The sequence below is a fragment of the Periophthalmus magnuspinnatus genome, chromosome 3 (genome assembly GCF_009829125.3).
Source record: "Periophthalmus magnuspinnatus isolate fPerMag1 chromosome 3, fPerMag1.2.pri, whole genome shotgun sequence".
Taxonomy (NCBI): Eukaryota; Metazoa; Chordata; class Actinopteri; order Gobiiformes; family Gobiidae; genus Periophthalmus; species Periophthalmus magnuspinnatus.
In genome coordinates, this window is record NC_047128.1 from 30606714 (window position 1) to 30630049 (window position 23336).

The 23336-nt window shown below is 37.0% G+C and overlaps 4 protein-coding genes across 6 annotated transcripts; 3 read left to right on the forward strand and 1 right to left on the reverse strand.

The window, feature by feature from the left end:
* Positions 1 to 875: 875 nt before the first annotated feature.
* On the forward strand, positions 876 to 6377 carry ccpg1 (cell cycle progression 1). 2 transcript variants are annotated; one of them, XM_033991892.2, is made up of 10 exons: positions 876 to 1067; positions 1503 to 1569; positions 1643 to 1736; positions 2110 to 2186; positions 2256 to 2433; positions 3267 to 3578; positions 3678 to 3763; positions 3840 to 3959; positions 4337 to 5607; positions 5677 to 6377. In XM_033991892.2, the coding sequence occupies exons 2-10, from the start codon at positions 1516 to 1518 to the stop codon at positions 5852 to 5854; spliced, it is 2370 nt and encodes a 789-aa protein (XP_033847783.1). In that variant the 5' UTR covers positions 876 to 1067; positions 1503 to 1515; the 3' UTR covers positions 5855 to 6377. The 2 variants fall into 2 exon arrangements, with proteins under 2 accessions (XP_033847783.1, XP_055087173.1); XM_055231198.1 differs by lacking the exons at positions 876 to 1067; positions 1503 to 1569; positions 1643 to 1736; positions 2110 to 2186; positions 2256 to 2433 and adding an exon at positions 2735 to 2845.
* Positions 6313 to 9423, reverse strand: pigb (phosphatidylinositol glycan anchor biosynthesis, class B). The gene is made up of 13 exons (XM_033982775.2): positions 9345 to 9423; positions 9086 to 9264; positions 8870 to 8999; positions 8601 to 8718; positions 8425 to 8529; positions 8219 to 8349; positions 7997 to 8137; positions 7872 to 7923; positions 7344 to 7555; positions 7081 to 7145; positions 6791 to 7001; positions 6521 to 6695; positions 6313 to 6458 (listed from the first exon to the last, which is right to left on the reverse strand). The coding sequence occupies exons 2-13, from the start codon at positions 9195 to 9197 to the stop codon at positions 6345 to 6347; spliced, it is 1566 nt and encodes a 521-aa protein (XP_033838666.1). The 5' UTR covers positions 9198 to 9264; positions 9345 to 9423; the 3' UTR covers positions 6313 to 6344.
* A 2300-nt stretch (positions 9424 to 11723) lies between these two features.
* rab27a (RAB27A, member RAS oncogene family) lies at positions 11724 to 18706 on the forward strand. Its single transcript, XM_033982786.2, has 6 exons — positions 11724 to 11936; positions 16565 to 16733; positions 17462 to 17547; positions 17621 to 17724; positions 17889 to 18012; positions 18206 to 18706. The coding sequence occupies exons 2-6, from the start codon at positions 16581 to 16583 to the stop codon at positions 18399 to 18401; spliced, it is 663 nt and encodes a 220-aa protein (XP_033838677.1). The 5' UTR covers positions 11724 to 11936; positions 16565 to 16580; the 3' UTR covers positions 18402 to 18706.
* A 903-nt stretch (positions 18707 to 19609) lies between these two features.
* On the forward strand, positions 19610 to 23280 carry vrk3 (VRK serine/threonine kinase 3). 2 transcript variants are annotated; one of them, XM_033986151.2, is made up of 16 exons: positions 19610 to 19745; positions 20120 to 20304; positions 20375 to 20524; positions 20623 to 20679; positions 20759 to 20869; positions 20939 to 21079; positions 21163 to 21206; positions 21284 to 21350; positions 21475 to 21559; positions 21633 to 21735; positions 21844 to 21936; positions 22009 to 22141; positions 22306 to 22423; positions 22497 to 22555; positions 22650 to 22786; positions 22890 to 23280. In XM_033986151.2, the coding sequence occupies exons 2-15, from the start codon at positions 20121 to 20123 to the stop codon at positions 22784 to 22786; spliced, it is 1482 nt and encodes a 493-aa protein (XP_033842042.1). In that variant the 5' UTR covers positions 19610 to 19745; position 20120; the 3' UTR covers positions 22890 to 23280. The 2 variants fall into 2 exon arrangements, with proteins under 2 accessions (XP_033842042.1, XP_055085591.1); XM_055229616.1 differs by lacking the exon at positions 22890 to 23280 and having other exon boundaries at positions 19651 to 19745; positions 22477 to 22555; positions 22650 to 22842.
* Positions 23281 to 23336: the final 56 nt, after the last annotated feature.

Consider the following 23336-nt stretch of genomic DNA (forward strand, 5'->3'; position numbering starts at 1 on the left):
AGAATCAAACATCATTTACTGATTGGGATTGTCTGTACACATTGTTCAAATTCAGTCATTTCAGCTGCCACCTGATTCTGAATTGTGTCTTCTAGCAGATAACACCAGTGCATGAACCTAGTCCTCAATAATCTTGTGTGGACAGTGACAGGGGACCTGGGATATTGTGACGTCTTTCATCTTTTAAATTGTGCTTTTATTTGTTCTTGTTCAAGTTTGTAATTTAACGAAGAAAATTAGAGCGCCTCATCTGCAAAAAATACGGTCTGTCTCTCGCTTGTGCAGTTGCGTTGAGTGCTGAAGGTAATTAAGTTAAACTCAGGGAGACCCACAGCCTCAATGGAGGAAGCAGGCTTCTTAAAATGAATGTATTTTGTAATTATTAGCCCGTTAATGCTTTTTTTTTGTTGTTGACATTTTTGCATTTATGTCCAGAATGTTTAGGATATTTTAAACACATGAAAGTGTGATTCTCAATTTTAAATAAAAAAAAAAAGCAACACATTTGTCAAATTGAGTCTTTTTATAGCTAAAATTTTAGCAGGGAGAATATGCAAACTATAGGCCCCATAAGGATACGACTACACTGCGGATATATATAATAATTTATGTGACAACGCTGACACCTAGCGGCAACTGATATAACTTGCACGAGTTAAGTCAGAATCATTTTTTTTTTTTCTAAATAAAAATCTGGGCGGTCTGCCTTGTCACGCTTCCTTGTTTATGTTTTTTCAGAGAGGTTTCTACAGGGTTTCACCACCCTTGCAAAACCTGTTTGACTGTCGCAATGCCTCACGGGTAATGTAGTTGTTTTAGACGGTGGTCGCTGCTTTGTAGATGTTCATGTAAACTACATTTCCCACAGGCTCTCTGGAGGAGGGCTGCGGCATCGTTAACGGACTAATAGCATACTTCATAATTATGGTGGATCTTGCAAACAGCTGTCCTGACTAACGCTGTTTCTTTATTGTTTTAATTCAACTTTTCATCAAGAGTCCGTCGTCCAGAAGGTCGCATTTACAGCGCTGGGAAACTGGAAAATAAACGGACGGAGGATTCCCGTGGTAAGCTGGGGCGGTCAACTCAGACTTAACATCAGTATTTAGTTCTTTTAATATGTCGCTATAGAGATCATGATGATGCTAATGATTGTGAAAATACTTTAGCTATGTCGCTGTGTGTGTGTCAAAGCGAAAATCGATGGTTCAGCGTGTTTTGTTGCCCTCGTTTCTTTGTGTTATTGTTATAATCTATCACCACTAGGGGGCACTGTCATTCAACATAACTATAAATACCCAGCTACTTCCTGTATAATATAACAATAACAACAACATTATTATTATTATTATTATTATTATTATTATTATTATTATTATTATTATTATTATTAAGGTAGATCTTCAACAAAACGGATGAGCTAAGAATGAGTCATTGTCTGACATATGCTCAAATATTTTAACACTATTAACTACCAACCTACTTTTGGCTCTTCCCTGTAGAGAACTGAGCAAAATGTCAGGAAGTGATACGGAGTCATCTTGTGGATGGACTTTGATTAGTAATGAGGTAATGTGGGTTTATGTTGTTATGTTAATGTTGGTTTAAAGTAAAGTTCCATAAATAATTGTTTGTCTTTCAGGGTTCAGATATTGAGACTTTGGGAACTGAGGCAGTGGAGGATGTAGAACCTGCACCAGTAAACTCTGAGCTGCAAAAAGTCACTTTGCCTGATTGTAAGTAATATTAAAAGTAAATTCAATAAACATGTTATATCTATTAGAAATCAGTTGGTCCTGTTAACCACATACAAAGGTTAGTTGTAGCTAGGCATGGGACGATATTGAAATTTGGTATCGCAATTATCGTGGGCAAAATAACTGCGATTAACGATTATACCACAATAATTATTAAAGTTGCTGATAGCTATAAATAGGTCACATATTTAAACAATTGTTATAGTAGCTTTTTCTGCACATTCTGGCAATTATCACGATTATATAAAATATCCCACCAATGATTATAGCCTACCCTTTTTATCACAATAAACCTTATTACTGCTTACTGTCCCATCCCTAGCAGTAGCCTAATATATGATTATATTTCAAGATGACCATGCTGAAGTGAAAGAAGATTCTCTTGATGTCACGTTGGTTGATGCAGCCACGATTCTCGATTCAGCAGAGGTACAACACCGTAAAAATAAGATGTAAGATATTTAGCCTTTGTTCTTACAAAGTTTTGTAACTTCTTAGACTGGAGTAAATGCTGCCCGCCGTGAGCATGTGTCTGTATTGTCATCAAGTGATCACTCTGATATTTTGACACTTGGAGACTTAAAAGAAGATGAGCCGGTCACCACAGAGACCTCTGAAGAGTTGTATCTTGGGATGTCCTGCAGCAGCCAATACACCTTCACCTCATCACCGACAGGTAACGCAGACTACACCCGATTGTTGTTCCCTAAAAGACACAAGCATCTGAGCAAACAAGCTTGATAATTTTGTGCTCCAAATGAGCTGACAAAATGTCTCATGAACATGTTCAAAAGGGGTTGTTGTTTGCATTATAAAACAGACTGCAGTATGTCAGATTTTTAATTAAAGTAAATTGTTAGTTGGTGGTAAATATTAAAGATGCATATGTCGTCATAGAGACAAGTTTTTCTTCTGTCAGTCACACAGCCTAAGATCTACATTGTGTAACATATTTTGTGATTTACCGTCATGTTTTGCTGCATTCATTGATTAAGCAGGTTTGATGATGATACAGTGGAAACTCCTTCAGACCTTTCTAAACTTAGGCCATCACCTGAAGACTCCACTCCATGGAAGTCGCTCTCCAGGTGTAATGACTGCAATGCTGTTGTGTCTCACTTTTGCATTGCACTTAAATATATTAATATTCTAAAATGTGACATGAATCCGCATGCACTAGTTTAAATGGAGATCTTTTTTTGTAGATTTAATTAATTGATGCAACCACAAAAACTGGTTCTCAAACCTTGCCAGGCACCACCAGAACTAAACTAGGATAAAAGAAAAAAAATGAATAAAACTAGGATTAGCACCAACTTTTAACTGAAACAGGACAAAATTCTGTGTCCATCCTCATGTACCGGAGTTTGAGAACCACTGCACTAAAATATTCACATTCTGAGCATGGAGTTTGGTGTGGATTCTTATCAATTATTATTTTGGTGTTGATATTTTTGACAACACTCTTTCAAACTCAACAGCACCTTTAGTGTAACATTTCCTGTGTAGGTTTCCCAGTGCAGCTGCAGGTTGTACCTCATTCGAGCAGCAGTGAAGAGGAACCTGACCTGAGCTCTGGAGCTGTAGTCCGAAGACGCCGTGTGAGAAGAAATACCCCAAACACCACTACAGAACCAGACCGGGATGAGGGGATGGAGTCTGACCCAAGTGAAGGAGAGGAGAGACCCCATCAGCAGTGCACAGCTGAGGGAGAGGAACCCACACAAGAGACACAGAGACACAAAGGCGGCAGCATTCTCATCACATGCATCTTACTGACTCTCATTATAGCTATCAGCCTGGGCATTGGACACCTCTATGGTAAGAAAACATGCATTATATCTACAGAATAATCACTTATCATCCCTTATTGAACTTTGAACTGGTAATGGTCTCAAATATTTTTGATTTCAATCACAGATACTAATCATATCCAGATAAGACAATTTACATGTGGGTATGGAATGGATGGATTGAGACACCTTAGTTTTCAAGATGGAGAACAGGTCAGTGACAACAAACCACATTTCTATCTTTAAAATCTTTATGCCTAACTGTATATACTGTACTATTATTCTATAGAAAAGTGACCTGAGCCTAAAGGACCTGGATGTTCAAAAGGCAATTTCAGTGCTTTCAGAAACCATTGACAAGATAAGAAAAGAAAATGAAGGCCTCTACAATAAATATGTGCAAATACAAGTAAGTCTATTCCTCTATCATTGAGGTGGTACTAGTGCCAATTATTTTTGTATTTTTTGCACAAGAGAAAGCCTAACATTGAAACAGTTTTATGAGCTGTTTAAATAATAGGCCTCAGAAAAACAGACTAAACTAAAACCTGTAAACTACATTTTTATTTTTGCTTTATATTTATAGCTATAATACAACAACAATATATCCAATTTCCTCAGATATGTCCAATTCTAATCCAGTAAGTAGTATATCTGATCTAATTTATGCTAAATAATAATACATTAGGATTAAATTATTTGACCCACTAATGATAACATAAAATTGCTCTGCATGTCAACAATGAACTGAAGCCTAAACAAATGCAATTCCTTCTCTTCACCCAGACTCAAAGGGATGAGCTGGAGATGCTGCTAAAAACAAAAGCTGAAGAAAAGATCCAGATTGAATCCCAGCACCATAGTCTGCAGGAAGAGAACCACAACCTCAAACACTCACTGCAAAAGGAGGAAAGGTCCTTGTCTGTTTTACATGAGGAACTGAGAACCCTGCGCCTGGCGATGAAAGACTTCGAGGCCATGAGAGCAGGAGCAGATTTGCTCCTGTCCGAAAACCAGAGACTAAAGGCTGAACTGGAGGAGGAGAAGGAAGTGATTCGCAGCTTTAGTGGAAAAAGAGAGGGTTTGATGATTGAAGCACAGACGCTGAGAAAGAAGCTGGACAAAGAGCGCAAGGTGGCCGATGAGATGAGAGGAGAAATTAACAAACTTAGACAACAGATCAATGGAGCAGAGAAAGCTCAAGACCTGCAGTCACACCTGATGGAGCTGGAGAAGCGGCTGAGCTTTGAGCAGCAGCGTTCTGACCTGTGGGAGCGTTTGTACCTGGAAACTAAGGAGAGAGCTAAAGGGGACTCTGAGCCTAAAAGGAAGTCCAAGTCCAAGCAAGGCATGGCAGGGAAAGTGAAAGAAACGTTTGACGCTGTTAAGAACTCCACGAAAGAGTTTGTCCATCACCACAAGGAGCAGATCAAGAAGGCAAAAGAGGCGGTTAAAGAGAATCTACGGAAGTTTTCTGATTCGGTTAAATCCACCTTTAGGAACTTTAAAGATTCAGCATCGACCATCTTTAACAAAGCACGAGGCTTTTACGACAAACATAAACACAGAAATGCAGATGAGACGTGGCAGCACAGGTCTGGCAAACCACATAAGAAACCGTTCAAATTCAATTTTGACTTCTTTCAGAGCAACCACTTTTCTAGAAATTCTGGCGATAAAGTTCACGAGAAGTTTAAGCCACAAAGTTGCTCTGAGGTGTTCGACTGTGCTTATCAGGAGTTCATGAGTCTCTTTAACAAAGCTGCTGAGCCCGTGCGAGCTGATGAGTTCTACCAGCTACTGCAGAGCTACCTTCAGAAAGAGGTTGACCACTTCCCCTACTGGATAGAGCTGGAGAGGTTCATAAATAACTTCTTTCACAATGGTTTGTTTATTCATGACCAAATGCTGTTTACTGACTTTGTTAATGATGTTGAGGACTTTCTCACTGAATTGTGCAAGCACCAAGGTTTGAATGAAGACTTTTTTGAGGATCTTGATGATTATATCTACAAGCACTTCTTTGGTGAAACATACTCCAAAAAATCTAGGCCAAGGTAGGTTTTAAAATGCTTTATTGGTACTTCTGTCTTTGTCTAACTTATCTTCTTAAACTGCTTACACAGTGGACCATTTGAGCGACCTGACTCTAAGGAGAATTTGCGAGAAAAGCATCGCCGTAAGCAACATAGGTCGAGACATAGCAGTGAACGCAAATGGAGCAGATCAGACCAAAACAGAGACAGACACATGGCGGATGTCAAAATAGAACTGGGACCAATGCCTTTCGATCCTAAATATTGATACCATCTGCCCTCCTTTAGACATTTACACTTTGCTTTTCAAATGTTTGAATTTACTGACTGCTATCTGCATAATTGCCTCTCAGTTACCTTTTTTTAAATTTTTTTTTATTGGTAATAGGAAGTTTACTTGCTTGTCCTATCAGTCCAGCTTTCTAATGATACATGATCTATTTGTGACTTGGTGTTTGGCTCAAGTGTAAAAGTACAGTTGCCACAGTGTTGTCTGTCTGGGTCCACAAAAATACTGTTCAACTAGTCTATTTCATAATTTTGATTTTAAGTAAGTTGAAAAAAATGTTCTGTATTTTGCTATTTCAAGGTCATAGTTGGTGTTGTTGGCGTATATATGTTACGTACATGAGAACTTTCCACCACTGCTTTCAGTAACTCAGTCTGGGACAATAAGTCAAGTGCTTTAATGTAATTGAAAATAACTGATTTCAGTTTAAAAAAAAAAAAGTTTTAAATATTTATTAATACCATGTTCATCAGTGCCTTTCATAAATAAAGATGCTTCTTCCAACTCTTCCGTCGGGAAAATGAGTGTGAAAGATTTCTGCTGTCCTCACAAAGTTATTTCCTTGCAAAAATCCAGATATGTCCTATAAAAATAATGTGAGCATTAAGTTGTCTCAATTATATTTACTGATCATGTTGGACATACCTTTTCCAAAACATCAAACATAACTAGGTGACTGGGCAGAGATGACTTGTATGGAAAAGAAGCCCTAAGCCACTGTAGGGGATCGTTGTAAAATATGACAGACTCATCCATATAATCGTCTCCAAGATTTGGGGGGCATTCGAGAAATCTCATACTTATCGGGCAGTGAAGGTGGCTGCCAAGATATTACAATAAGATTAAATTGGTGTTACATTGGTATATGCATTATGAAGTGCACAGAGTAACACACACATATTTTGGGATAAGTACCTGTAATAAGGTGTGGAGTGGCAGGGCATTAGGAAGAGAACATTGGGTTGTGAATTGTTGCTGATGTCACAAAGACTATGTAAGTGGCCCATAACATCAAGGGTTCCTCTCTGGTGGATTAAACCGGTGTACAGAGCTGGTAATAAGTTAGTCACAACCAAGATGGCAGCTGTAGTCCGTCGCCACGCTTTTAAACTAGCCAGAGAAATGCCTGTCAAAAATACAGTCATTAAGAGATGTTTTACAATTGCTGTATTTGTAATGTCTTGATTGAATACACAGAAGCTTACCACAAAAGACCATACAAAAGGGCAGAATGGGATAGATAAACCTGAATTCCTTATGAGGTAAAAGGCTGTAACAAGAAATATTAAGCTAAATTATTAAGCTTTTTTAAAAATTAAACCTTTTTTTTCAAATTCAGGTGTAGTGACCAAACTGCTACAACAAGCAGTTAACACAGAAACAGGGAAATAATGGCTTTAAATAAAAACTACAGACTTCAATTTGAAGGGCCCGAAGGTCAAATGTGAAATGCTAATTTATAGCTAACCTGTAGATAATTAACGTCCAGATAATGGTGAACAGCAGCATCTTGTAGCGTCTGACAGCAAGTGTACAGCCATGAAGACACAAGGGAAGATGGGGACCAATCACAGCAGGAAAGCCCTGTGTGAAGTACCAGTGCCAGGGATGGGAGCCGTAGAAGTCCGCTACCCCATGGAAAATGTTCAACTTTATAAAATTAAACTGTACAAAGATCCACTGTGAAGAAGACACAACAACATCACACATAATTCTGACTTTGTAGTTGTCATGTTTTGTATGCCATTGTTTTTAAAAATAAAAATGCAAAAAGAGCTCTGCTATATATTGTGTAAAAAAAGCAAGTTTCTCTTGTTTTGAAGATATGTACCATTAATAAAACAATAATGGACTTGCCATCCATTAACACATTAACACATTAATATGTGGGTTGTATCTGCTTTCTATTCTATTTCTATTCATGGTTTCTGCAACAGCAAAGTTTGTATTGTGTAATAGTGTGCAAAATTAAAAGAATTTGTTGATCACATTTTACCTTCCCGTAGAATATACAGTCAATCATGGTAGAAATTGTAATTGCCAGGGCTCTAAAAATAGACCGTAATGAATACAATGAAATTCACAATGGTAATTTTAAGAGATGTGAACAAGAACACTGACCCTATGAGAGCATATTGGTGTATTATAAGTTTCACTTTGTTCTCTTCTTGCCAGAAATGGTAGATTATCAATGGAAACCAGACAATCAGAGAAGTCGGACGTACAAGTACAGCCAAGGCTACAAGGGTAAGATATTTCCAGCTGTCAAAACAATAGGTACATTAAGAAAAGCTTAAAACATGTGTTTAGTGTAAAAAATATCAACATCAGAGATGGCGGGACCTGCTTTGAGATCTGGATCCAGGCAGAGGAAAGTAACACAAGGCTAACATGGTGAGTGTTGTCTCCATGCTGTTGGTCAAGGTCCTGGTGCAGCAATACCAAGTAAACCAGGATGTAAGATGACAGATAAACTGAGGGGATATAAAACATATTTAACTAAAACATAATAATTCAAAAGCATGGTTCAATATAAGTGATTAAATCACCGTCCATTTTGCAGTATCAGTATTTTCCAAGTTTCTTATGAAAAAGAAAAATTTGACATCTGCAAATGCTGCCAGAAGTGTTTGAAGGATTCGTGGGAGCCATTTCTGCAAATCAAAATTATACATAAACTGAACCATATAAAACATAGATGCAGAAATGAACTGAAGCTACTTACAAGCAATTGGACAGAGTCATAGTTCATATAATACAATATTTGATAAACAAACGCAAACAGGAGAGGATAGGAATATCCTCTAATGCCTTCTTTCCATTCCCAGGTCAAGTACCCATAAGTGTCACTATTAAGGAAACTATAGATAAAATACGGCCCTGCACAGTTGGGAAAAGATAACTGTTTGTTTATAAGAGCATTGACTAAGCAAACACACAGACAGAGAGACAGATAGATAGATAGAGATATACAAAATACTGTAGGAAGGATATTTAAAGACCATATGATGTGAAACCTCCAATGACTGCCAGTACTCATCTGGGACAAAGCTAGTCTGAACCAGGAAGCAGTTGACAAGTCTGAAAGCCACAACAAACAGGGCCAGCCGGAATCCCAGTGCACCTGTTCATAAAATACAGCAGTTAACCATAAATATAAAGCAGAAAGATACTCTACAGTCACACTTTTTATCAAGTTGTGAGACTAACCACAGTTGAGAGGACAAGGATCATCTTTGGAATAAAGTTGAGATTTTCGTTTTCTTAATTTCACATCATCTTCCTTGTTCCCCAACTTTAAACGTGATCGGATGTTCTCCATTGGAAAATCGCAGCTTTAAACGTCGCTGCCATTTGCCTCGGTGCTGAGTGAGGATAAGACCTGTCCACTGGCCACAAGAATACAATCACATTCATCTCTAAGACACTCACAAACAAATGATTCACTCTAAATACAGACATATCTCACCAGTCAGCTTTTAGTCAATCCCCTGAAGTATTGTTATGTTCTAAAGTCTTAAAACCTGTGTCAACTTCAACTTGATCACTAGCGCCGCATAACCGTTTGTAGAACTTATGAACTTCCGGTGTCTCCTTCAAATTAAATGACTAATAAAGCATTTGTCAGAGTAGATAGTTTATATTTTTATTAAGTACTTATAAAGTGTATGTGGGGTTAACTGATAAACGAATGTAAAAATCTGAGAACAATAGAGGCTGATATTTAAATAAAAAGTACTTGTCGCACCAGCAGATGGCGCTGCAGGGGCGGCAGTTGAGCAGTTTGGAGTAGAAACAGAGGTTCTTCCGGTCACGGTCGTCTCGGTCAAAGGAAAAACAAATGGCTCCTCTTTTATAGTCGTCATTTTCGTTCTTTCTGAGTGTGAATCGCTATAACGCGCTGAGTGAACCCGGTGCCGAGGTAAGACTCAAAAAAGTGAAGCGTTTCATCAACAAGTGACTGAAATAATGAATAAATAAGTCTGTTCCAGCGGTCAGAACTGAAGTCTGAAGTGTGTTAGTGATTCAAGAGCAACACTGATGTGCCACTAAGACTTTCAAAATAAAACAAAACAACTGTGAATATGGCATTTAGCCAATAGGAAAACAATATTCTTCATTGTTGTAAATGGAGAGACTCTACCCCCTGCTTTCAACAATTCATTTCAACTATTATACTCCTCCCTGAAATTGCTTAAATCTGTCTGTGCCAAGAAAATTTTATATTCAATGTGTCAAGTCCTTTTGTTTTCATTTTGTTTTTCTAATTTAAGTATAATGCGCTCCTTTTTTATGCCTTACAAAAGCTGTAATTCCCCATATTATTTGTTTATGTCATTACCTCTGCAAGATTTTGTAATGATAACGTTTAATTAAAAAAAAAAACAAAACAAGATTGCATTCCAGACATATGATTCAACACCATTATATAATTAGGCAAGCTCTAAAGCAGGACTAAATCGGGTCTAAATGAAGATTAAAATGTCAATATCATTTATTGTAAATTTATTTTAAAATAGACTGAGTGGTGCCATATTTTGTAAATATGTATTTAGTTACTAAAGCTTTTTTTTTTAAATTTTTTTAATAAATAATGGTGTCTAAGACTTTAGCAAATAAAGAATATGTTGCAATAATTGTATTTTTTCTGTGCAGGAGCAGGCTTGAATGTCCTTTTGAAGAAGTTATGATTCGACACAGGATAAGAATGCCTTTCACTCAAATGGCTATGGCCATTCTACTTGGAGTTGCTGGAGGCGTTTATATTTACAAACCATGTTTTGAACAACCACAGACGGCAACAACTACAACAAACCAGATTAACGCAGAAGTGCCAAAGAAACCAGATCAAACAGACTGATGTTATGTTCAGAAAGAGAACGCGAAACAAGATTAAAATCTCTTGTAAAAATTGCTGTACATGCATGTTTTGTTATTGATAAATGTTTTTTAAAGGTGCCCTATAAAACTTTTGGGGTTTAGCATCTGTCACTCGCTTGCCTCCATGGAGATGTTACTGCTTTGTAAAGTTTCACAGCAGTTACATTTCTCAATCTCTTGGCCGTGGTGACAATCGGGTGACAAACAGATCTGTGTAGAGAGGTGACCCCTTAACTGTAAAAATGTGCTTTTGAATAAATGCAAGACATACATGTTTAATGTCACACTGTGTAACTTTCCAGGCAAAGCAATAACATCAAGCAGGTGGATCACACAAATGCAAATGTACAGTTTGAGAACAATCCATGTCAAATTAGATTGTGCAGTTGAGTGTGTGTGTGATTGTTGTACTGTTTTAGAGTTTAGTGGGTATTGTTTTACCAATTTGGCGCTATGCTGGCAGCAGTCTCATGGTTCCCACCGGGATTAACATTTATATACAAAAACAACACTGTGGTTTAAGTCTCAAAGAAATGTTCACAGATCCATAGAGATGTGGCATAGAAAGACAGCAGGCCTATACACATGGCAACTAAAGTATTTTTGCAGTCTAAAAATAAGCAGAACCACAATTGGCAATACTAATTATACTTAATATTTGTAGTATTGCCATAACAATATAAAAGTAACCATATTTTAATCAGTTGTTGATCAACATAGGCAAAAAGTGACACACACATCCAAAAACTGTATAAATGAAGTCATTCAAATATGAAAAGTTTGTGTCCATGCCACCATAGTCTAAGTACCAAAGGGAAACACTTTACTTTACAATGCACATTACATTTACCTGTTTCATTTCAATTTAAAGCCCCGTGAATGCTGTGCCCCTGTATTCCTTTTAGTGGCTGATAATCTGAACACCACGTTAAAGCGAAAGAGTTTTTTTTTTCCCCTCCATCGTCACAGCTAAAGCCGCGAGGGGTGGAGCTGCTGTGCGCCCGGAGGAAGGTGGAGGTAGTGCGCACTGGAGTGAGGTCGCTCTCATGTCACTAATGGCCCAGAAGAGACGGACAAAGTAGACTTCAACTGTAGTTCACAAAGCAAGTAGTGAATAGTTTTGCTGGAGAAAAAAAAAAAAACACTTTGGAGAATCGAGGAAGCAGAAGCCGCGGGACTGGTGAGTGGGTTTGTTTTAGTACTAAATGTTTTCAGGAAATGTCAGACGATACGTGTTGCAACAGTTTGAGCGCACTCTAGAGATGAAGTAAAAATGTTTGGTTAAATGTTGCCCTCATGGTTAACAAATGCACTGGTCTTTCTATTGGCTTCTTTATTTAAGTTAGGTTATATGCAATGATGAAATTATGTTTTTACTTAATCTTACTCAGTAGACAATTAGACCTCAGTTTCACAATGCTTCCTTCAACCACTCAGTGTGTAGCAACATTTGCAGCCTCTTTGTAGCTCTATAAAGTAACTCTTGTTTTTTGGCCAAGTGGAATAAAGTGATTTTTTGTGGGAGGTCACTTGATTTTTTTTTTTTTTTTTCTCTTGATTTTTTGTTTGGTGGAGGTCACTTGATCTTGACAACCACATGAGGAACAGCTGAGGATCATTACTTTTTCTGTTTGTTTCACTTAATTAATTTTAAGTGTTTGCTTCCCAGCTTTGGGAATGGGTTTGCCTCTTTTTGTCCAGTGCCAGGCCAGCAGACCCTGGTCATAACTAAAGATAAGAGCCCGTGAGACCAAACTGTTACAGCCAGATAAACTCCAGATATGGTTGGAGTGTTTGTGTAGGGCTATTTCTGTTCACCATTAAACTCCTCCATCCTTTTCATCTCATGCAGCAGCAGCTAAGGTGATGTTTTTGTGGTATTAGTAATCCGGATTTTCCAGAGGAACTGACGGGCTCATTTGGACGCTTGCCCAGGGTGGGTCTTCCAGGTCTTGACAAATGAGCAAAGTCTGGTTTTGTTTGTGACAGACATGCCAAACAGTGGTCACTCCAGGTACCAGCTGCTCCCTGCACTGTTTAGACAAGTTACTGCCACGCTGCACTATTTTGTTTTACTTTACCGACACCCTAAGCCTGGCCCATACCTACAAGGAAATATTCAACTAGCCTATTGTACGTTTAGAATATGTTACTCAATAAATGTGAATTGACTCTCATTTATTCTGTTTAGTCTTTAGTCTTTACTTCTAGCCTATGACCAGTGTACCATGTGTTTGGTTGGTGAGTATTTACGTTAAAAAATGTGGCCTAAAATAAAATAAAAAAAGTAAATAGGCTGGCAGTGGATGTTATAATGTTCGTCACCCTTTACTATCTAAAACACAATCCTTAAATCTCCTCACTATATTCACAGCACTAAAATTTGACACCTCGGCCTAAACGCTCACTGTACATTATGACTTCCTACAGTATTCTCACATATTCGTTGTGCAGCTTTGTGGAAATAAAATGGCTTCTTTAAGTACTTTTCTCAATGTCACAGCTCATTTGTAGTAATTGAATGACACAGTTTGTTTAAGATGGCTGCCCTGCTCTGTCTAAAAGGAGTGTACTGTCCTGGGATGCCCCAATCACTGCACACAAGGCGCTGTTGTCCCAGAGATGTGGGAAACATGAAACTCTAGTTAAATACAATACTTTGAGTTAATTATTTTAAATGTGGAAATGAACTTAAATCTTGAAGTAAAGCTTTGCAGTTCTCAGAAAGTGATGGTCAGAAAGGGGGACAGGATATTCTTGCTCATTATTGCCTAAATACAAATAATCTTTCTGTGCCATCTTAGTTACTTCCTCTTTGAGCTGCAAAGACAAGAAAACAACATGTCTGTTTTCAAAAGTTTGTTTTTGTTTCCAGACTTAGTTTTCAGTTTTCAGACTTTTAATAGTTGAGCCCTTTTCCTGTGAAGTAAAACGTTTGTGCAATCAGTCCAATTTTATTCTGGCTTGAGATTCGTCATCTTCATCTTGAGTCTTTTAATGGAGAGGTCCACAGACAGTCCTCTGTCAGGAACACATGTGGTTTGAAGCAGATTTTAGACTTAGGAGAAAGAAATTTTACTTTTAAAAATTTTACTTTTTAAAGGTTTAGAAAATTAACATTGAAAGCCAATTAGATTTTTTTTTAATAACGCAAGAGTGGCTGTGTGTGTGCGTGTGGCTGTGTGTGTGCGTGTGGCTGTGTGTGTGCGTGTGGCTGTGTGTGTGCGTGTGGCTGTGTGTGTGCGTGTGGCTGTGTGTGTGCGTGTGGCCGTGTGTGTGTGGCCGTGTGTGTGTGGCCGTGTGTGTGTGTGGCTGTGTGTGGCCGTGTGTGTGTGTGGCTGTGTGTGGCCGTGCAAAATGGACAAAAATGAAGTGATTTTTAAATTTAATTCACTGAAACACAAAGTGCAAAACAAAATGGAGTAGATCATATGATCTTGTGGCAGTAATAGGATTACCAGTTTACTGATCATGAACTCACAGGAATGAGCACAATAAAAGAAGAAAGGAAAATCATAATGAGCAAAGAGTAATATTTTATTGTGCAGTGCGTTGTCCATATATGTCTCAGTTTGTGCCCATGGCCTCGGTGCATTTATCATGGGTCTTGGTTTTTCACGCATATTAACCTCAGATGAAAGGGTCAGTTGGGCTCCTGAGAAAGAATGTGAAGACTTAACTGAATACTTTTACATAGTCATGTGAAACATTTGTGCTTTGATTTTGAGCTCCGTTTTCCATTAATTACATTTTATATATGCTGGGTTACTAATACTCAAAATATTATTACTGAAAGAGAAATTATGATACATATTAAACGACATAAGGCATAAGGTCTGGGGTCCAGTTAAAACCTATGTTTATTAAGCTACTCCTACTATGCCCGCTACTATACTGTGACCGCTTCTGTCCAGTAAACCTTCTGACAGTCTGTCGTCATTCATGGCTGTATAAATTTCACCATTCAAACTCAGGCAAGTAAATGTTACTTTTCCTAAACCAAAGTGAAGAACATAAACACATGTTTGGTTTTATACATGTCACTTGTGCAACAAAAACATTTTTAATTACTTCCTTCTGAAATATATTCTCAATGAAACATAATAGTCTGTTTTTAATTCTGTTTGTTCATGTGTGAATAAATATGTCAGTAAAGAATGTGCCTGATGTAACTCCTGTTACTATGTGCAAGTGCTAGATTGTATCTCATTCATTTGCCTTTGAGTATGATATTACTTTCAGTGCCAACTGCAAAAATGTATTTTTATTAACATTTATTCCTATATATTTGGATTCAGGCCTGGGTCTACTCCCATTTTAGGTGTGTAAAATAATGACACTTGATGGAAGAGAACTGACTTTGCACCCCTTTTAAACTCAAAGTCAGTTAGATCTGTACCCGGTGGGCCTTTTTAGATAAAATCTCTTTTCTAAAAAAGACCTATAGTGAAAATAGTTTAGATCTGGGTTTGACAAATTACTTTTTGGTATGGTGTAGATTGGCAGCCTCGCTACCGTCTGCCAAAGTGCAACTGTGACTACAGTAGTAATTTACCATCACCAAGTGTGGAGTGAATAATGCAGTGTTAAGTGCTTTGGGTGTCATCAAAGGCGCCATACACAGTTGAAACCAGAAGTTTATATACACTATATGAAAAGATACATATGCTTTTTTTTTTTGTCACGGTCTGACATGAAATCAGTATAAACATTTTTTGGGTCAGTTAGGATTACCTGGATTATTTCTATTTGAAGAAAGTAATGAAAAATTGTTGTAAAGAATCCACCTCTCATTATTTTGGCATTTAGCCAAGTCAGACATTTACATACATTTCATTGGTATTTGGCACCATTGCCTTTAAACTGTATGACTTGGGTCAAATGTTTTGGATATCCTTCTACAAGATTCTCATAATGGCACGTTCATCTCTGGGACATAGAACCCGTGTCCTTCCTGAGCAATATGGTGGCTAGACATTCACATGGTTTTTACTTGCGTATAATTGTTTGAACAGATGAACGTGGCACCTTCATGCATTTGGAAATTGCACACAACCAGAGTTGTGCAAGTACGCAACTCTCTTCCTGATATTTTGACTAATTTCTTTTGACTTTCCCATGATGTTGCACAAAAAAGCAGCGTGTTTCAGGTGTGACTTCAAATACATCTGTCTCTAATTAGCTCAAATGTTGTCAATAAACTAAATAATAAACTCGTCGTCATCATGGGTCCCAGATTTTTTAAATGCACAGTAATCTTACTGTATGCAAACTTCTACCTTTGAAGAAAGTAATGAAAAATTGTCTAAAAAAAATCCTTCTTTCATTATTCTGGCATTTAGCAAATAAATAAATAATTGTGGTAATCCTAATTGACCTGAAACAGGAAAGGTTTAGTTGATTTCAGACAGGGAGGGGGAAAAAGCTTATGTCTTTTTATGTAGTGTATATATGTGTCTGGTTTCAGCTGTAAATCCAATGCAATATTATTATTATTATTATTATTGTAAGGCTGAACTCCCAGAAGAAGCAGTTTAGTCACTTTGGTAATTTGAAGCTACATCGCATAAACCTAAATCTTAAAATTAAATAAAATTGTGATATGAATTAATTCTTTCAGAAGATCCTTCCAATCTTGTGTTATTTTATTAAAACTTTGCTAAAAGCTGTGCTAAATTCTAAATAGCATTGGAAAAATTCCTCCCCAGACTAGATGCAAACAGGTAGACCCCCTTGTTGAAATAGCCCCTGCACTTATGTATGTTCTATGTTGTTGCAAACTGTGGTGAATTTTCTTGTATATTTCAGATCATTCGCTCTCACAATGTCTGATGGGGACTACGATTACCTCATCAAATTCCTGGCCCTAGGTGACTCTGGCGTAGGAAAGACCAGCTTTTTGTACCAGTACACAGATGGCAAATTCAACTCCAAGTTCATCACTACAGTGGGCATCGACTTTAGAGAAAAACGCGTGGTGAGTCACAGCTACAGTCAGCTTTAGATCTCCTTAAACTGTGAAGCAATGAGCTCGCCACAAAAGCCTCCTGTGAATGTTGCAACAGGGATCTGAGCACAGACTAATGTTGCAGCACCCTCCTTAAGAGTAAACACCTTGTTCGCCATTTTAACTTTTGTTTACATAATGATCATTCAGTACAGCTGCCATACTGGTGTTGGCCACTGTAAAAAAGTACTTACACCATATAGTACTTTGAATAAATAGTGAAATAAGTAACACAAAGAGTAACCCAGGATTATCTCTTATACTGTATTTTTGTAGTTTGTGATGATAAGATCTTGTTGTGGTTAATGTCCAGGTTGTACCCCTCTTAAACTTCAACATTGTGTCTCTATGCAGTTGAGGTCTGGGGATGAATGAGCGAGTTCACAGAATTAGAAGAAGACTTTTGTATTGTAAATTTGAATATCCATATAAAAGTACCAATAAGTAGTAAGTGATAAAACGAATGCACTTTGTTGAAACACATTTGGCTTAAATGAACTACATCTTAATCAAAGAATTGAGTGAATCATTACAGGCAATAGGTTATATTGTTGTATTTTTATTAGTATAAAGACTACATATTACATACATCAAAAAAGGACAAATTAATTTCCATATAGACTATAGTATCTGGTAAATATTAATAGCCACCAATCTTGTTTACCTTCCACATTTTTGATTGGCTCTGATTTGTCCAGGTTTATAAATCCACTGGCCCTGATGGCTCTTCAGGTAAAGGGCAAAAGATCCACATGCAGCTGTGGGACACTGCAGGCCAAGAGAGGTACAAGACACTCTGCCTCTAGTGCCAAAACTCACCCACAACTTTGAACTCATTTTGTTTTGTTTACTGTCAGGTTTCGCAGTTTGACTACAGCTTTCTTTCGGGATGCCATGGGTTTTCTCCTTCTGTTTGACCTCACAAACGAACAGAGCTTCTTGAATGTCAGAAATTGGATGAGTATGTATGAGTATTAGACAATATGTTGCTATTATTACAATTGAGACTTTACTTTGAGTCAACTAAAAAATCACCCAGAATAACCCAACAGAACAATACCCATATTAATTGATGATTGCAGTGACACTTAATGTTCAATATTCAGTCATATCTTTTGTCTTCAGGTCAGTTGCAAATCCATGCTTACTGTGAAAATCCAGACATCGTTTTGTGTGGGAACAAGTGTGACCTCTCCGATCAGAGAGCGGTCAGTGAAGACGAGGCCCGTGAGCTGGCTGAGAAATATGGGTACGCTTAACCTACACTCACCTATCCCACGTTTGTAAAAGAGGCAGTGGTTTTACTGTTTGTTAAAGTCTATGCAGATAACGTTAAGCCAAGTTGTTCCTCCTTGAAAGGCAAATATTTGGATAAGATATGCTCTTGTTCCCGCCTTGATACACACATTGGAAGGATTATTTTATGATTTTGTATTCTGCAGAATACCCTACTTTGAGACCAGTGCTGCCAATGGCCAAAATGTAAACCAGGCTGTTGATGTTCTGTTGGATCTAATCATGAAGCGAATGGAGCGCTGTGTGGACAAGTCCTGGATTCCAGATGGGACGGTCCGAGCAAACGGAAACACAAACGCAGACCTGTCAGAAAGTCCTGATAAAAGCAAGTGTACGTGTTGAATAAAGAACTGCTTTCTCCACTGGTTCATTAGAAAACGGCCAAGTTCAAGATTTCACCAAGTGTCTTAATGCACATTATACATAAGAATGTATTTGTATGCTGCAATGTGTGGCAATTCACATGCCTTTTGAAGAGGGGGCATTTTTATCACAGGTCATATCACGCATCATTTGAAAAGCTTTGTATTTTTGGGACTGGTGGATATTTATTTCTTGTGAAGGTGTAAACTTTTTCATTTGTACCTTAAATATGGTGCCTATACTGGATGCTTTATTATAATTACAAATGGTTTTTTTGTTTTGTTTTTTTTGCTTTTAATCCATATGCAAATATTTTATTGCACAATATTTATACTTTGTATGTTTCCACTGCTGGACATCCTTTAGCAATCTGCTGTGGGCAGTGGTTCTGTATTTTACTGAACTACCCTTTATGCTGTATTATATGCATTTGCACCAAATCTAAGATCAATCTCACCATGTCTTGCATTTAGGAAATGCAAAATTGAATGCCAACAGCGCCCTCTATCTGCAGCACAACACAGACTCAATCTATACTAAATTAGAATTGTAATTTTATAATAAGCCATCCTCTAATAAAATGTATTAAACTAGATATTATAATGTTGTTAAGAACTGAGGGACATTTTGATGGTTAAATTAAGATATGAGAACAAATTGACAAAGGTAAAGTAAATATGGATTAGAAATCTCTGATGCTGAAGTGAATACAGATAGAATGTGAATATTTGTATTGGCTGTAAATAAGATCTGTGGCTACCAAATAATGTAATTCATAAGATATAAATTACATTAAACTTATGCAAATTATCAGTTTTATTACACCCATATTAATTACTGTTGTTACAAGTATTTATAGCAAGTATTTATATTTTAGTTTTAAGATTATACGAAAGTAGTGGATGATCATTTACACTTATTTTCCAACTGAATCCTAGTTTACTATGATTGTACCTTACAGTGCATTTGAAAAAGAGCTTAACTATGTCCAGAAATAAACCTTATATTTATGTACTTTTGCTGCCTTTTTGTTTTGTTTTACACATAAAAACATAAATAAGAATAGAATGGTTGAGGAGGATTTTTTGACAATTGAGATAACTAAGTTTAGATGTAATTAGACAAAGGGTAAGTTTTTGTTCTGTCATTAACGCGTTTTCCAGCAGGGGGCGCTCCTGAGCAAAACTGAGTAATTCTGGTACATTTTTGACGAAGAGGAAGAAGGAGCATAACAAACAGAAACTGGAGGCAAAAGGATAAAAAATAAGTGAAATAGAAAATCAACGCACTCAAGGAAACATTTGAACTTATTCTATCCTTCTTGTAGGTTTCAACACACTTCATTAAACGCTAATAGTTCTTGTTAGATTAAGTTAAAAGGCTAAATATAAACTATGCTACGCTAACTCTGTATATTCTAATGCGCAGTCTTTTATATTCCATTGCACGTATAATTATAATTGACAGTATCAAGCTGGAGTATTTTGAATTTCTTCACATTTAGTTCTATATTAAATGGACATACTCTCATGTTTTATAAAACCTATGTTTTATCTGGATGAAAGGAGGAAGTATCAGTCTCCACCCAAACACATAGGCTAAATATTTTTGACATGTAAAATATATTGCATTGATTGCTCTTCCATGAGGTTGGGTATATGTTGAATAAATATAGTAGTAAATATGTTTGTTTGCAGAATGGCTTTCCACTTCTGCCCTCAGTGTGGAACAAAGCTGCAGCCAGATTTTAAATTTTGTCCTGCATGTGGAGAGAAGCTGACCTGTCCTGAGGCTCTTGGTGCAATAGCCTCCACTCTGTCTCCTTCCAAAACCCCAGTGCATAAAGGCCCAACTTTAAGTCCAGTCTGTGAACCCAAAGCTGGTAACTATAATATGTGGCTTTATATATGTGCTTTTCACTCAAATACTTAAATATTCATATTATTTCACAGTTACAGCTTCTCGTACCACAAGTATAGTATCATCTCGTCCACCACTTCACAAGACTCGTAACTCACTTCGTCTGGACAATCTCAGTATCAAAGATACTTCCTCACCAGTGACATTTCCTGTAAATGCTCCCTTTAATAATGCAAATGAAGGTAAGATTCAGCTAAAATGGTGTTAGTGCATCAATGTATTAAAATAAACTGTATTGTTGTAACTGTCCTGTGTGTATTTTTATCAATCACTTTTAAAGCTGACAGTCGAGGGGAGGCTTTAGAGTCTTCTTGTTTAGCAAAATCACCCAGAAATGGTGAGAATTACACACAAAACATATTTTTTGGGGTAAGTCGAGAGCAGTGTTGAAATTCTGTCTCCTTTGTTTTGTGAAGTTAGGGGAAAAGCTAAACGAAAGGCTGAGGAGATTTCTGAAGATGCAGCAGTTTTAACAGTACCACTGCATTCACCGATAAAGTCGCCAAATTCAAAGTCTCCTTTAAAAGGTGTGGGCAACCTGTTACATCTGTTTTCAGTGGTCAAAATCTTTTAAACTTGTTTTTTTGTTATGATAGGGAAAGGGAAATCTAAAAAGACAAAAGCTATTCCTGCTTTGGAGCCTCTTCTGGAAGGGACAGATGTGACAGACACCAATGGAAAAAAGTGGAAGTTGGTCAGATTGCTCAGTCATGCAACAACAGAGCTCATTTATGAAGGTAAGTCTTTTATTTTTTTATACATTACATTTTAACTATTTTTGAACATGTTTTAATTGTAAAAATGTATGTTGTTTTTTTAGTTTCACCACCAAATGCAAAAGAATCAAACTACATTGTCAAACTGGTAACTATGTATAAACTTTACCTAATACTAATATATGTGTTATGGAATGTTTATCACATGTTGTTCTTTTCTTTTAGGGGGCAAAGGATGGCAAAATCTTTAATGAACAGAATTTTTTGCAAAGAGCGGCTAAACCTGCATCGAGTAAGCCATATTTGAAAGGAAGCAGCAGTTTGAGTTACTCTGTTTTGACCAGATAATGAACAATAAACCCAAAGCAAATGTGTTTTAATGGGTTTAGCATAACGTAACATCTGTCTTTTTATAGTAGAAAGATGGGTCAAACAGCACAAGATGGATTTTATTGGACTTCCTCAATGCATTGGCTTTGGACTACATGCAAACTCTTACAGGTATGGTAATATGTTTTAAAAATTTTAACATGGCATTTCACAAGACTAGCAAATATTTTTTTTTCTTTTACAGGTTTTTGGTCTTTCCAAACATGGGCCACTCTCTCCAATCTTTAATGAATAATCAAAACACACTTTTGTCAGAGGTTACAGTTCTTCAACTAGCTTGCCGCTTAGTAAGTACATTTTATTAGTTATTTGTTGATTTTCAAACTTTTAAAAAATGAATATGTTTATTAATTATTTAATTAAAATAATGAAATTGTTAATATATTCTATTGCAGCTTGACATCTTGGTGTATATCCATTCAAATGAGTACATCCATGCTGATATTAATGCAGAAAATGTCTACATCAATCAAGGACAAGGGTCACAAGTATATTTCACATTTTTTTTACTTTAGTAGAGCCCCTTTTTAAACACTAACTGGAGTTGGGTTTGTGTTCAGGTGTATCTTGTAGGATACAACCATGCCTTCAGGTATTGTCCTGGTGGTCATCATGTGGAGTACAGAGAAGGAAGCAGAACACCAAATGAGGGTGCTGTAGAGTCTATCAGTTTAGACTGTCACAGTGGTGCAGGTCAGCTACTGATTTATGACAGCTGTTACTTTGGATTTCAAATATTAAAATCAATTATATTTTTCTTTACAGTAGAAAATGAAGATGTGATAGTTGGTTTTTAGATAAATATAATAGGGGCACTTGACTTAAAAAGGTTTGAGCATGCAGTTATTATGTTTCAGCTCCATCTCGTCGCAGTGATCTACAGTCTCTGGGTTACTGTATGCTGTATTGGCACACAGGAACTTTACCGTGGACTACATTGAGTCAACCCGAACATATTGCTGCAGAGAAAAGAAGGTATGACAATTAGCCTCAAATTAATTAAAATGTTCCTACTTGTTTAGTCGCAGTTTGTTTTATGTGTATTTAGGTATATCAAAGATGTACCTAGCCTTCTGCACCACTGCTTTAAAAAGAAGAAAGTGTCTGGTGGGTCAAATTCTTGGATCAGTGTGTCTAATATATTTTGATATGTATTGTGTTACCATGTATGTTTACCCATCTTTTGTTTCTGCTGGTGAAGGTGCTTTTCAGTCTTTCTTGTCTGCTGTGATGGCCCTGGAGTACAATGAGCAGCCAGACTACAACGCACTGAAGTCTGGACTCAGTGCAGCCTTAAACCAGCTGGGTGGGTCTGTGGAGGAGACTCTCTGCGTTTAGGTGAATGTAATATTTCAGATGGTCTAATAATCCTTTTACATATGTGGTCATTTTTACACTTTTGTAACTTCAAATACTCCTGTGTCCTTCCTTTATAATTTAGAGTGGTGGGAGTGAGACAAACACACTATCAACACGAATGTTTTAAAGTTTAAAGTTAAATTGAATCTGATCCACATCTGTTATGAACAATACACACTGTTTTAATAGTCACAGTTTGCTGCACAGTTATTTTTTGTTGAGTTTATTTCTCTGCTTTTGACACATTTGTAACAATTATTGTTTTAGGAGTATTTGTATATTTGTAGCTATATGTTAAGATTACAGTAGTCATGTTTTCAATTCAAATTTTAACATGGTGCCGACTAGCTGATGTTCTGGGCAAGTGCGAGCTCTACAACTTTTGCATTAATGGTTTTAACTTGTGCCTTTTTATCTTTAGTTAGTAGATGTTTTAAGAAATGTGTTGTAAAAATAAAAATCTTAAAATTGTTTGCTTTGCGTTCTTGGCTTGTGAAATTTATTGAGCTAAACCACTATGAGTCAGTCA

Coding starts and splice junctions, on each gene's coding strand:
- ccpg1 (XM_033991892.2), top strand. CDS start 1,516: ATGTCAGGAAGTGATACGGAGTCATCTTGTGGATGGACTTTGATTAGT. Junction 1,570..1,642: donor GGACTTTGATTAGTAATGAG/GTAATGTGGGTT, acceptor TTTGTCTTTCAG/GGTTCAGATATTGAGACTTT. Junction 3,960..4,336: donor ATAAATATGTGCAAATACAA/GTAAGTCTATTC, acceptor CTCTTCACCCAG/ACTCAAAGGGATGAGCTGGA.
- pigb (XM_033982775.2), bottom strand. CDS start 9,197: ATGGAGAACATCCGATCACGTTTAAAGTTGGGGAACAAGGAAGATGAT. Junction 8,350..8,424: donor CTGATACTGCAAAATGGACG/GTGATTTAATCA, acceptor ATATCCCCTCAG/TTTATCTGTCATCTTACATC. Junction 8,138..8,218: donor GGATCCAGATCTCAAAGCAG/GTCCCGCCATCT, acceptor TTGTTTTGACAG/CTGGAAATATCTTACCCTTG.
- rab27a (XM_033982786.2), top strand. CDS start 16,581: ATGTCTGATGGGGACTACGATTACCTCATCAAATTCCTGGCCCTAGGT. Junction 16,734..17,461: donor ACTTTAGAGAAAAACGCGTG/GTGAGTCACAGC, acceptor TGATTTGTCCAG/GTTTATAAATCCACTGGCCC. Junction 17,725..17,888: donor GAATGTCAGAAATTGGATGA/GTATGTATGAGT, acceptor TTTTGTCTTCAG/GTCAGTTGCAAATCCATGCT.
- vrk3 (XM_033986151.2), top strand. CDS start 20,121: ATGGCTTTCCACTTCTGCCCTCAGTGTGGAACAAAGCTGCAGCCAGAT. Junction 20,525..20,622: donor CTTTAATAATGCAAATGAAG/GTAAGATTCAGC, acceptor TCACTTTTAAAG/CTGACAGTCGAGGGGAGGCT. Junction 21,736..21,843: donor TTCAACTAGCTTGCCGCTTA/GTAAGTACATTT, acceptor ATTCTATTGCAG/CTTGACATCTTGGTGTATAT.